Genomic DNA, 14612 nt, shown 5'->3' with positions numbered 1-14612 from the left:
CCACCCTGGGAAGAGCCAATGGCAAGCCTCTCCGGGAGGCTCTTCGGGCCAATCCTACGCGGGGCACTAAATTCTCGGCCTATGGGGCGAAAGAAGAGGGGTGGGACAGGGAGGTGAAGGTCCCGCCCTCCGAGTTTTTCTACGCTGCCCGAGAGCCGGTTAGTGTTGTTGCGTCTGAGGGGGGGGAAGTGGCGGGAGGGTCGCGTGGCCGTTGCTATGGCTCCCTGGCAGGGCGTTGGTTGCTAAGGGGGGCCTAAATGGCGTTAAAGGCGGCATGGTTCAGTGGATGGCGGCGGCGGAGGGGGGGCGCGTTACCGCCGTTTGCTTTCTTCGTACCTGCGAACAAGTTGTATTATAAAGTGGGGCTTACTTCTAAGTAAGCAGGCGTCTGTTGTTTCCCGGAGTAATGGGAAAAGGATAATAAGATTTCTGAATGGGTCTTCCTCTGAACAGCCCTATACATTATTATAAAAAAGCAAAAAACAATAGCCCTAAGCGTTATTTTAAAAAGTAATTCTGTTACAGAAAGGAGTTCCGCGAACGGAGTTGACAATGGCAGGCGAACATCCCAGTTTAATAGCGCAGCCCTGTACTGTATATATGTTTTTAATTTAAAAGGCCAGCCTCCTACAGCTGGATTTACTCCAAAGTAAATGCATGCAAGATCGCAGCCTCGCAAAGGAACAAAAGGCTTGCGGTTGTTTGCAAATAGCCGTGCGACACCCAGGTGAATTGCGCCAGAGTAGCGGCGAGGACTAATCGGGAATAAGCAAGCATTAAAATCTAATAGTCCAATTAATCGTCGTTTGCCCTAGTCTCTGCGGTCATGCCTGCTATTATAACTATCAGGTTTAAGAGGCCGATTGGTGAACAGGTGGGTGTTTGGTACAAGGAGCTAAGCTAATTACCCTGGTTGGAAAAAGAGGCTTGTGAAGTAGACTATTTTAAAGAAAAAGAGGCCATTTACTAAATAAAAAAGATTTGCATCTTTTTCTCATTCCTCCAGGACCGGCCCTGCCTGGCCATCTTACTTCTTACAGGCAACCATTAAAGGTAGAACAACCCTGTTTCCTTCAGCTATGGCGTAGAAATCATTTAATCCACCAAACATATTTATTGCTCTGCATATTTCCCCCCCCAAAAAAGGATTCCCAGTATTATAGGTTGCAAATATGCAAAAGTTATAAACACATAATGAAAATGATACACACTATAAAACTGCAATCTATATAGGGATAATCTGTAAGATTTTTAAGCAGTTTATCACATCCTGCCATATTATCTGAACATAGAACCACCTAGTCTCACCTCCCAAGACAAGTCTGTTTCACTGCTCTGAACATTTCTTTTTTTCCTAATGAAATTGCTCCAATGCAATTTCACTCCATGGATTCTGCCCTGTAGTGCCACCTGGTCACATATTTCAAAAACATCATCCATGTGACACTATTAGAGCAAAAACAAAGGGATAATTTTGTGACGTCTTAAGATCTGCTGAATGTATTAACCTTTTATGGCCTATAGGACACTCCGTTAATTGTGTTCTCAGATTTTTATATTTAAATTGCTTAGCTTTGCTTGTAGTTATATGAGCATTACAGAAGTAATTAATTTTAACTAGGATTACTTTCAATTTCCAGACCCACTGGAGCAGTTTGCTGTATTTATATACTAATTATTGTGTGTTGTCACGTCTATTATATATATATTACATCTTGTAGCATTCTGATAAAATTTGATAAGAGATCTTCTTGTAATTTCTAAACAGCAAAAACAAAGACACTGGACACAGAGAGACATTCTTCACCAAGAGTGTATTTACAAATATACATACGTTGCACCTCAGAACTGGTAATTCCACAATTCCAACAAATTAACGTGCTGCTCTTCCATACATCAACCCAACAAATAAGCTTAGTAAGTGCCTTGCTTATATAGTGTGACTACTGTATTAGAGTGATGTGATGGTAAGAGACAGACTTCACAAAAGAAGGCTGTCTAATGCTCAGTTGTTTGTGTGTATCTGAAAGTCTATCACTCATGCTTATTCCAGGCATCATTTTCACCAAGTAATTTGTTTATTCTCAGCAGGACCAATGTGCTTTTAATTTAACTTGATAATCCTTCTTTTACTTTCTGTTTTATCATTTATGTTTTATACTATTCAGGTACCTGCACGTATATTGGGTTATCTAACTGTTGAAATCAGTATATGAAAAACTGAGGAGGAGTACTTTTGTGTTATTCCATACACACATTTGACTGAAAGTGTTGAAACAGCAAAATTTATCTCGTTATAGTTTCCATTGCCTGTCTTGATTTTTTCTTGATAGAAATAATTACAGAAGAAAGAACCTGTGTAATCCTCTATCTGTAAACACCCCACCCCCAAAAGACTACACAGATGGTACATCAGTTTTTCCACCTGGCTATAATTTTTTGCCAACAGTAATGAGGAACCTACAAGAGGAGGTGTTGTAGTGGAAATAACTGTGGTTGCGTGGTAGTGCCTGCGATGTTCATGTGTTCAGTCTTGGAGTTGACCATACACATTGGATCTCAGACAAAATGCTGAGCAGCCCTACATCTAGTGGTGAGAAAATATTGCCCTCTGGTGGACTGTGTGAAGATGATAATTAACTTACCGTAGCTCTGATAGTTCTTTTTTATTTGAACAAGGTATTGTGCCCTTGGAGGATATTAATTGGCAAAAATAAAAATAGTTTCAATCAGCAGTTGAGAATGGAACATTAAGTATTCCAGGGAACTGTAAAAGTTCTCTCCCCATTTGTTACATACACACACGCAGACACATAGATAAATATTACTTGCAATGATGGCCAGTTTATTGCAGAAATACATTAAACCATGAATCTTATCTTAACCATGAGTTAGCTCTTTAGAATGCAGTTCTAAAACTACAAAACACTGTTGCTATCTACACAGTTGAGATTATTTAAAAAATCAATAAAAACCATATCTTCCATGTATATCGGTCAGTTATATACATACAAATGCATCAGTTTTTACAACAAAACATAACAGTACACAAGATATAATACTAGTTACCAATATATAACTGTATTCTAAAAAGTTTTTTTGGCATACAAATCTTGGAATATCTGCCATTATACTAAAAGTACTGTAAAATAAGCCATTTATAGTCAGTGTCCTGAAATACACATGGGCAGTGTCTAAGTGATATTCACATGTTTCTTTAGTGTGGTCTAACAATAACAATATATGCATTATATAATTTGATTCTCCTTTGTATTATTTGCTGCTTGCTACAATCCAGCAGTACCTTTCTTGTGCAATCCTATTACAGTACTTCTTCCAGAATTCTTGACTTCCTTTCTTTTCCTCTTCCACTGTAAGATCCTGGCTGGGAGGCCTGCAAAACCTTTTGGAACAGATGTTTGGTGTTATGGTGGGAGTGAAGAAAGTGCCGGTTCAGTTAGCAGTAGATGTTCTGTTGTATCTGATCCCTAATATTTATTTAATATGTCTTTCTGCTAAAGAGGGGCCCAATTCTACTATGTTAAGCTCTTCTAAAATCAGTACAAAACTTACATTGATACAGAATGTTCAATACCACAAAAGTATAGCATCAATGTGATTGATATTTATGAACTCTAAGATGTTCGTTTTTTAAAATTAGTGGATGTATATAGATTTTTTAAAATGGGAGGACTAAGAATGAGAAAGTGTGTATTTTTGAAACGCTCTATTTCAGTCTTGTAGGGTAAAATGTCTGTTGTCTTTGTTGATGCAAATAAGTACAGTCATTTGCAACTTACTGTAGATGCAAACAACGCTAAACTCAACAGGATGTATTTTCAATTAAATGGACAGATTTCTAATGGGCTATTTATTTTTCTTGTGAAACTGGGTTTTCCTTCTGCTTAACATTGAATTGCAAGTATTATTTCAATATGGTGCTTTTCATAGATGTTACAACTATTTGTTTCTATTTTATGTATCTATTTTTATCCCAGGGAAGAAAACAAATATCATGTTAGAAAAATGAAGATTATATCAAGAATTAATCCTAATGCTCTTGCATACTCCATGACCACACTGGGTGCTGGGATGATGAACAGTATCTTCAGTTTCTATTATGTTAAACTCTTTTTAAATCGATACAGAATTTCAGAAGCCGCATTCCACCAAGCACAGGTACAACAAATACATTCGTGTTTCTTTTGTGTCTTTTTTGTACGTGTGTTTGTTTTTATTGCAAAGCATGTCAGTGTATTAACTGTACACAAATGCACTGAAAAAAACCTTTTAGGAGTAGTTACTTTGAGATAACAATGTCTGTTCCATTGTTAGAAGTTGTCTATTCTGAACTCTAGTGTGATTTCTACATACTGCTCAAAAGATCAGGATCATTTATCCACATTTTGTGCCTTAAATTCTATTAGCAATTCTGTTAATGGGACTATGACTGATATCCTTCTGATATCAGTCACAGTCCCATTAACAACACTGCTAATAGAATTTAAGGCACAAAACATATGTGGATAAATGACTCTGATCTCCTTCTGATATCAGTCATCTGTCATAACCTGTTTTGTCTGCGCCTCAGAAAAGCTAATAAGGATTAACGAACTCTGGAATTTGTAATCTTTTAGATAGCTTGTCACACATAAAGAGACATTTCGCTCTCTCTCACACACAAGATTCACATATAAATGCTGGTATGCTTTCTCTTTGTTCTAGAGCAGAATCTGGGCTTGTACAGTACCTCGTGTTGACGGGGTTACTTTCTATTTTATTGCTGTTCCTGATTGATTACAGCATATATTACAAGACTGGTATGCATTAGAAGGAAGCAGAAAAATAATTACATGCATGTCTGCTAAAATGATATGCAGTTTAGTCTCATAGGTTGCCTCATGATAATCAGTCTGCAAGCTGGGTCTGAGGCCCAGAAGAAATCTATCTGTGGTAGAACTGCACTTTCCAAGTGATCTGTTAGCACCAGCAGAAATCGAAGGCTAGGCACAAAGGATCCCTTGTCTTCTATCTAGGAGGTCTCCTATCAGAGGTTTTGTATTTCTGTTGAAAAAGAGAACCTTTGGATGCAGTCATGCCCATACAGTTTGGACTCTATTCTTATGGTCAGTGCAAACAAATTAGTATACTATGGGCAGATATTTTGGTTGTGTATTTGTTTATTTATTTTTTTATTTATTAAATTTATACCCCGCCCCTCTAGACCATGTCTATTTGACCTTCATTTCCATTTTCTTATGGGAGTAGTTAAGAAAACATGTTAAATTTATCAAATCAGTACATCTGTTTTTCCCTTGGATCCACTGATTTAGCTGAGGCTGTCATACCACTTCCCCACATTTGTATTAGCTTTATTCTCTTCTTTGTAATGCTGAAATATCTTTTTGCTACGATAACTAGTGAGTTACTGCCTCCCCTCCACGGAAATGTACAAATACTACTCATTTGGTACATACTTACACATTTCTACACATTGGAAGACAGTGTACCTCTGTTGATATTATATGCTGTCAAGTCATACCTTACTTTATTTTATTTATTTATTCGATTTTTACCCCGCCCTCTAGACAACGTCGACAACGTTACTTATGGCAACCTTATTAGGATTCTTATGGTATATGAAGTATTTAAGGAGTAGTGTTTCCAGTGCTGCCCCCACTCCAGTGAGCTTTGGTGGCTGAAAGGGGATTTTAACCCGGGTCTCCTGAGTCCTAGTCTGTTACACTAGCCATTACACCACTTAGGCCACATTACACCACATACATCACATAGTCTGTTACACTAGGCATTACATCACATCCCTACTGTTTACTATGGCCAAAATCCTGTTTCAGATCATAGTAAGCTGTACTAAAGTAGGCCCATTGGATCAATGGTGATTTGCTGAATCAGTTCCTCTATTATTTATTTATTTATTTATTTATTTATTTATTTATTTATTTATTTGATTTATACCCTGCCTATCTGGCTCACCGGACCACTCTAAGTTCTATTGATTTAAATAAGCCTACCATAATGGTGACTTTACTGTGCTAAAGTATGTCACAGAGTAGGCAAAACTGCAGTGGCATCCATGTACCACACATGTATATAGACACATACTCCTTGATTTTTCTGAAAGTTCTGTTTCTCAGCAGCTGCTCTCATAGAACCCAGAAATCATTGCCTTAAGCATCTCGAAAGTACAGTTTAAAATCCCTGTTGGCTGTGAACCTCATCAGGTGACCTGAGCCAGTTCCTTTCTGTCTAGCTTGTCTTGTTTTGAAGATAAAAAGGATGAGAGCTTGTACATTGTTCTGAGCCTCTGAGAGGAAAGGCAGAGTAAAAACTACTTTTACAACAAATTTATTCTACAGCCAAAGGCCTGATAAAGAGTAAAAACTGAATGAGTTTGAAAATAGAACTTACATTTAGTCTTATATTAAGACACAATTAACATGTTGTATTTTGCTGTTGTCCTCTTGAGTGACACATTATTTATTAGGCAAAAACAAACTTAAAAAAATAAAGAAGACAAAAACGTTGTGGCACCTTAAAGACTAGCTGATACAGTATATTTTAATGTGAGCTTTTGTGAACAAGTCCATTTCCTCAGACTAAGGAAGTGGGCTTGTCCGTGAAAGCTCACATTAAAATACAGCAGTTAGTCTTTAAGGTGTTTTGGTCTTCTTTATTTTTTATTTTTCTTTTGTTTTTGCTTGATATGCTATCAGAGCCTAATCTGCTACCGTTTCTAAAACTACATTATTTATTCTTTCCCGTGTAATATTTGTATTGCATTTTTGGTGGTGTAAGCTATGATTCCCTGTGTGGGGTAGTTGATAGAGTGACTGACTAGGAAGGACTCTGGAGAACAGGGTTTTAATCCCTGCTTAATTATGGAAACTCACTAGAGGAGTGGAACTGGTTTAAAAAAAACCCTTTACAAATATCTTACTTACCTTGAAAGCCTTCTTAATGTTGTTATAAGTCGGTTCTGACTTGATGAAACAGAACAACAAGCTGCTCTGTGACTTTTCTCAAGTAGGGTAAACAATTGGAAAAAAAACTGTTGTTTTGTCTTGTTTTTACCCAGGTTGTTTTTATGATATGGAATGCTGTTAATGATCCTCTCTTTGGATATATCCAAGATAATTCCAGGGTGCCATGCTGCTCTCGGCGTCAGTTTTCCATTCTGTATGGAGCACCTCTGTATGGTTTGGCCTTTTTGCTTCCTTGGTTTCCTTGGAAACAATATGAAGAAAATGACTGGCTTAGTGGCCTTCATCTCATCATCTCTTTGTGTGCTTTTGATGGCCTGCTCACATTTGTCTTGCTAGCACAATGTGCACTCTTCACTGAAATTTCTACTAAACACGAAAGTAGGCTCCAGCTTATTAAGTATAACCAAGTGGCAACCTTAGTTGGATCCACAAGCATCCTTTTCTGTGGCCTAATTACAGATAATATGGAGAACTTCAACTATTTTCAAGTCTTTGTGGTTGTGGTGGGAGCAGTAGCAACTGTCTGCATGTGTTATACTGGATTGTATAGCACTACTGAGTATGAACAACAGGAAATTGTTGCAGATGGGTCTCAACTAGGAAGTGCTGAGAGGGATCTGTCTTGGTCTTCCGTAATTTTGTTGACCAAGCAGATCCTGACTCAGAGAAATTTTTTGCTTTTTGTGACCATGAACTTCTTTCAAGTCTTCCACCTGGCATTTTGCAACAATTTCATGATGATCTTTGCAGATAACCTCATTCCTAAGGATGTTCTCTCATCCTCTATCAGAAGCATCATGTATGGAGCGGGCTTTATTTGTCCTCAGGTAGGCAGAGAATCTGTTCTTTTCTCTCAAAAGATAAATGTGTTGATTCCTGACCAATGTATTTCCTTACTCTACTTGCAAGAATAATTATTCATTTTGTTGCAGACAGCTTTTTCATACCATAGAACAAATATTTGGCTGTACTACACTTGATCTTAGCAAAAAGGCTGAGAGAGTTGTATAGACTTTTCCAGATAAATTCAGCATTTTTTGTTTTGACTAAAGGAGGTAGTTCCAAACTGCTGTACATGTAATAACTTCTATACTCTCTCTCTCTCTCTCTCTCTCTCTCTCTCTCTCTCTCTCTCTCTCTCTCTCTCTCTCTCTCGGCTTTGAATATAGGGAAAGACAGAAAATAATGAACAATTAAATATATTTTAGATTGTTTTTTAAAAACTAACTGACAAAATATGTGGAAATCCCTCTGTATGTATGTGAACCTGACATAATAATGAAAAAATAAGTATCAGAGTAGAAATATTTTAATATGAATTGTGATTCTGAAAAGTAGCTGAGTCAGTTGTATATCATATGGAACAGTGGTTCTCAAATTGTAAAACTGGCCTCTTCTGTGCTGGGGGAATTTGGTGACCAGTTATCCCATAGATTGCCAGCTTTTGTCTTGCATAGGAGGAGACCACTTTAATTACTAGTGTTTTTTCTGTACCTCTACCTCCTTTTCATCTTTATACACCAGGAGCATTGTAACATATGTTTGTGCAGCTATAGAACTTGGAGTTACAAGCTAGGCATTCTGTGGCATTTTCATCTAACAAGTGTAAACTATTTATTTTCCCACAGTTCCGCTCTTTGTACCACATGTAAGCTCTGTGGTTGAAAACTAGAAATCATGGTCTAACTTAGTGATGGCCAACGTGTCAACCGCTGGCACGCACAGCCCTCTCTGTGGGCATGTGAGATATAAGTTGCCATGGAGAAATACTTACCCATCCTCCGATCCCGGATTTTGGGAAGAACTCTTGGGAAGGGAGGGAGACCCAAGACAGCAATGGCTGTCACTGCCACCACAAACACATACATACACACTTGTGACCTCGTCTAACATTGACTGAGTCTCTTTCCTTGTTCCTGAAACATTATATATGACAGATCAATACGCCTTTCTGCTAGTACAACTAGTATGTTATTAAAAACTACAAAAAGGTGCAAGTGACGTTTTCATAGAAATTTCCGTGACCCAAATAAAGATGCACTAGAAATTCTTAACCCCTTTATTTCTTCCTGTTAAATTTCAGTGCCTTGTGCTCATCAGTCAAGCTTTGTTGAAGAAATTTGGGTACTATAAGATTGTCTTATTTTCTTTCTACTTGGAAGGAACAGCTGCAGCTGTCATGTTTTTTCTAGGCCCAGAATATTACTACCTCTTGGCTATTTATCTCACAGCAAACATGTAAGTAAAATATTTATCTTATGTTTTAAGAATGTAATTTGGATCCTAATTATGCCTCCCTGGATAGCTGATAGGGCTGTGTGTGGCATCTATGTGGCCCTATGTACTGTATGCTCCATGGTCCTGGATAATCACCTGGATAACCACTTCAGAAAACTGTTTATCTAGAAAGCCCTTGGAGGATTGCTATAAGTCAGAATTCAGTTGAAAGCACCTAATAGATTAGAGAGTTGGGTTGCAGCTCCGAAGATGCTTGATGGTTGGCTAAGAGTTCTAGTCCAAAACACATAACATCTCTGTGTGGGAAAGATGCCTTATAAAACAGTTCTTCATAGTAGTGCAGGCACTTCTTTTTTTATGCCAGCAAGCACAACAAACACATAAGCCATCAACATTTTTAAACTTCTGCCTGTGTACATTTTTCATTGCATTGGCAAAAATATAATTAATGTATTAAAATTACTATATTATTTCCGAACTCATGACCACATTAATTCATATGAAAAAAACCACAACAATCTAGGATTCTCTAATGGAAAATGGACACATAGTGAACACTATGAAGTACCACATGCCAAATAGTTTTAAAGTTGTGGAGTGGGTTGAGAGTATAAAGTTGATACCAGCTGCCTGGAAAAAAAATAGTAATCTAAATGGTAAGATAAATCAGGGATGAGTGGAATGTATATCTCAAATTAAATAAAATCAGGTGGCCATCAGCTCCAATCAGCTTTTGCCAGCAGCATGGCAATTGGAATTTGATGTCAGTTGCCCAAGTATAGGTGTATCGACAGCAGTCAAGTTAACGAACTAGATATTTGATAAGAAGGCCAAAGGTTAACACTTTTCAAATGAAAAGTGAATGTTTATGCTAACAAGATGTTAGTTATTGTCAAATTTTATTATTAATATCTGTAATAATATGGAATTGAAATACTGTGTTTTATAGTAGTAAAAATGTTTATCTTATAAATGTTATGTGTCCAGAATAATGACATCTAACCCTTTCCCTGATTCTTTAGGGTAATTGTTCAAGCTTCCTTCAGTCTGTTTAATTTGCCTTTGGCTGATATTGTGGATGCAGATTTAATGAAACATAAACGAAGGTAAATCTCTTCCTTTTTTTAGTACTGTCTACACTTTTATCATAGGTAATAGTGCTGAATTATTTTTCATGTTAGTGTTAACTTGGTGAAAAGTTCTACATTCTGTAGTATTTTTCACAGCATGCAGTTTTACACAGATTGTTTCTCCCCCATCCACCCCACTCCTTTTTGCTGCCACAAATAAATTTAGCTCCTGGTAGGATCAGTCGATCGCTGATCTAAACGTTTCAGGGCTTCTCTATACAACTTGGCTGGAGCAGACTAAATAGGCTCAATAGGAGGACTAGAATGCCATTTGGTGTGATCCTTGCCTCCAAATAGCATAGAGACCTCAGACGACTCTATTTGGTCCAACCTGTTTTGTCTGCAGCAGCCTTTGCTACTTAATAAAGACAGATACTTCAAGATATTGGCAAATTAATCACTTCCTTGTCTCCATGCAGGGCCCGAGGAAATGAAAGGAAAAAAAGGTTGAGTGTGCATTTTGACAGCGAAGAGTCACTGCATCCTATTAAATGGAAAGCTTTCTCCTGGAAGCTGTTCTTTGCTTTGCTTTCCAAGGTCCAGTGGAGAGAGCCTGTTCACAGCTGAATTGGGCAGGTTCTCAACCAGACCTTGAAAAGCATCTGTTTAAAGTGATGTGGTGAATATTTACTGCAAAATACACAATTCCCTCCTCCCACTTCCTTGGACCCTCACAGAGCCAAAAAAGTGATTAATTTTCCAAAATCCAGAAGTAACTACTGTATCTTCAGCCACGGTATTCCCAGTGAATACACACACTGGACAATCAGGTGTTGATGCACACCCATTTCTTTCAGAACAACCCATAGTTTCTCATGATCCACCCAGTCAAAGGCTTTGCTGTTGTCTATAAGGCATAGACTTTCTTAGATGTACCCCTTAACATGGTGAAAGGGATGGAGTGTGTCAGTGAAGCTGAGAGCAATGCCATCAGGAGGACTCATAACCCTTTATGAGTCTGAACTTCTAGCAGGATCACCCAAGGTGGGTTAGTCACAGCTGAGACACCAGACTAAAATGCATCTACCCTCTTCAAAGGTCACATAGTAGAAGAGAATGAATAATGGAAGTGATGGAGGCAGTGGAGAGACACTCCTAAATGAAACAAGAGTGGTCCCACCTGCACCAAAAAATAGAAGCCCCCAACAGGAGCCAGAAGGGTGTGGGAAGGGATGCTCTGTGGACAGTTTGTTTCACTCCAGCAATTACATTGCGTGATCGCCATCAAAAAGAGCAAACCAACCCGTCTCTTCAGTGGCCCGAACAGCAGGACGAATGTCTGTTTGATCTCACCTTTATTTAACTAATAAAGTTGTGAGGGAAAGGGTTTTAGATATTGTCTTTTAATTGATATACTCCACCTTGGATCCTTTTAAGAAGGGCGGAGTAAAAATATTTTAAATATATAAATAATTGTAAATATCCCCTTAGAAAATAGCTATGATGTTGAATGTAGAATCATGATCTCTTTATTTTGCTTTAGGTTTGTGTGACACAAGAGATGAGGGCCCACATTTCTAGAAAGGGCCTAGCAATAGACCCTTTCTGTTTTTTTCCCCCAAGTAGAAATTATCTTCCAGACATTGCTTTCAGGGATCTGAATACAATGTTTGAGTGTGGCCATAGTGACACCAAGCATTACATATGACAATTTTTAAAGAAGTCTGACAATTTATTTATATGATTGTATTATGTAATACAAATCTATGCTTAAAATTTCAGGTCGCCACTTTCATCAATGGTTTTTGGAACAAATGCTCTGTTTACAAAACCAGCACAGTCTTTAGCCCCTATGCTTGTGGTTGCAATATTGAATCAGTTTGGATATGCCCATCTCAATAATAAAACTACTCAGCCTGATCCAAGGTAAAAGGCAGATTGTAATTAAACTCATCATTGATCTTGTCCTCAAACTATGTGCTAAGTATATACTAGCAAGGACATTGTTTTAGGTGTACTGCGGTTTCACCATCACTTCCAGGATACTAGGTATTTGAAAGTAGATTTACTGAAATAATATAGAGAGCATTGCAATAATCTAAATGGGCGGTAACCAAGATATGCATCACCAAGCCAGGCTTCTCAAGGAATGGGTGTAGTTTTAATTTGAAACATCTCTCTGGCCATCCAGGTTGAGAGACATTATGAATTGGCCAGACACTGTGATACATTCATATTCATATTGTTGATTTTCTACATGCTTCATGAAGGAACTCAGCATTTTTTTAAAAGTATGGTTCCCTAATCCTAATGGAGGAAAGCCAAGGATGATCTTGTTGAAGTGTTAGGAGAATGTAACTCTGATAATAATATGATACATAACCATTTCTTCTTTTTGCAATTACTCTTGAAAATGCTGGGCACTGTGACATTTGGACTTCTCTCCCAGTTTATTTCTAGGTCTCCATGATGCCATGTTCTCCATGATATGCCTGGTTCCTCTTGGCATTGCAGCTTTGCAGGTTCTGATATGGACACCCTTTTCTATCCAGAACAGCCACTTGACGCCTGTACATAAACTGTAAATATTTGCATCAAGGAACCGACAGCCAATGTCAGATGTGAATGAGAACACTGGATTTCTTTGATCCTTTGGAGCAATTTGAGCCATTTAATGTTCATCTGTTATGTCTGTAAACATTATTACTGAGCACATTGTTATGAAGCAAGTAGCTCTTTCTAGTTCAACTATCATAACAATAATTGAAGAAATATTTGAGTACACTAAAACATCTTTACTTCACATCTGGTCTCCAGAGTAAACAGCATAACTGTAGATGGAAAGCTATGAACATTCCTCCAAATCATCCTGATTTGGAGAAGGCAAAGGCCCATAATAATCTCAAGAAGGTGCATTTAGTCAGCCTTGTTAACCTGGAATACTGCTTCCCCATTTGTTATAAATAAATCAGAAGAGTTGATGAGATATGTTTCAAGGGCATTTAGCAAAGAAGCAAGAAGTTGAGGAAAGACATAAGTGGAAGGGGAGGAAGAATATGTGTAATATGCATTTTCACCAGAGAGCAATGAAATTGATGTCTGTGTGTATCAAACACACTGGTGGCTACATACACAACCCTGCTGTTTGTCAGTGACAATGGAAAGGGATGGGAAGACGAAATGCATTAGAAGCTGGTTAGTAAGAAATACACTAAATCCAGGTGGTACAAAGGCGTGTTATTCTCTAAGATGGAAGGGAGACGTTCCCAGCAAAATCCAGTATCCTGGTAAAAAGGCTTGGTGATGAAAGAAAATATATTCTGTGCTCCCATAGCATATTACAGTACACAAGCAAAATCTAAAACACATTCACACAATTTGATTTGACAGTATGGGACTGCTGCAAAAATATATTTACTAGGTACCCAGCCCACAAGCATTTGATGTCCTAGCTGCTTAATACTATGCAACTAAGGATAAACGTATGTAAAATTATATAGTGACATTTGGATTGTCTGTCAGGTTTTCTCTATCTTACTTCAAATAGCTGAACATAGATAGCATTTTGGATTTGTGCCTGTTAAAACCTTTTATAATTTTCTTCCTTTGTATAGACTTTATGATTAATGAAAAACTAATGTTATTTGATATATCACAAAGCCTGAATTATGCCATAACAAATTCTACCATCCTGTCCTTTGCCCAATAGATTATATATTATCATTTTGTTTCTTACACATGGAGTCTTATCTTTTTGGAAGTCCGAATATGTTTTAATTGAGTTTAACACAACATAGGAAAGAGGAAATGACTTCTGAACTTGCTATAGGGTGTACCTCAGATGAAAAGTAGCATGAATTCCAGTAGGAAACACCAGCATTCAAAAGTGAGTGCACTTAAACATCTCCTCTCATGGCTTCCTTTAAATATTAATAGAAAAATCAGGTAGATGTTATGATATGGCATGATGATTGAATCAAGATTAGGGTGGAGATTATACAATTATTTCTCAATGAGGAGTTTAGAAATGTACCTCTTACTGATACTTTTCTGATAATAAATATTTTTTTCTCCAGCCTCTAGTAAAATCCTGATTTTTCAACATGTCCATGTGAAATGAAATGAACTTTCATCATAAATATTCTCAGTGTTTCCCAGTACTGTATACTATTGGGGGATTGATTTATTTTAGCATGGAATAGTTTGTAGTATAACTATCAGGTGCTTTTAGTAAACATGCTGACTTATGTAGAAATATTGTACCCAGTTTTATCAAGGAGGTGTATAGCAAAGTCATAAC

The 14612-nt window shown here is 37.5% G+C and overlaps 1 protein-coding gene across 8 annotated transcripts; it reads left to right on the top strand.

The window, feature by feature from the left end:
* Positions 1-25: 25 nt before the first annotated feature.
* LOC110082185 (transmembrane protein 180) lies at positions 26-14387 on the top strand. Of its 8 annotated transcripts, none has more exons than XM_020799532.3 (8): positions 26-158; positions 1769-1917; positions 3999-4179; positions 7097-7831; positions 9088-9242; positions 10265-10348; positions 12095-12238; positions 12762-14387. In XM_020799532.3, the coding sequence occupies exons 3-8, from the start codon at positions 4027-4029 to the stop codon at positions 12895-12897; spliced, it is 1407 nt and encodes a 468-aa protein (XP_020655191.3). In that variant the 5' UTR covers positions 26-158; positions 1769-1917; positions 3999-4026; the 3' UTR covers positions 12898-14387. The 8 variants fall into 8 exon arrangements, with proteins under 8 accessions (XP_020655191.3, XP_072839074.2, XP_078237351.1 ...); XM_072982973.2 differs by having other exon boundaries at positions 12827-13023; XM_078381223.1 differs by lacking the exon at positions 26-158 and adding an exon at positions 1008-1053.
* Positions 14388-14612: the final 225 nt, after the last annotated feature.

The sequence above is a fragment of the Pogona vitticeps genome, chromosome 13 (genome assembly GCF_051106095.1).
Source record: "Pogona vitticeps strain Pit_001003342236 chromosome 13, PviZW2.1, whole genome shotgun sequence".
NCBI lineage: Eukaryota > Metazoa > Chordata > Lepidosauria > Squamata > Agamidae > Pogona > Pogona vitticeps.
Note: the sequence above shows the minus strand (reverse complement) of the source record. Positions and strands in the feature narration are given on the sequence as shown.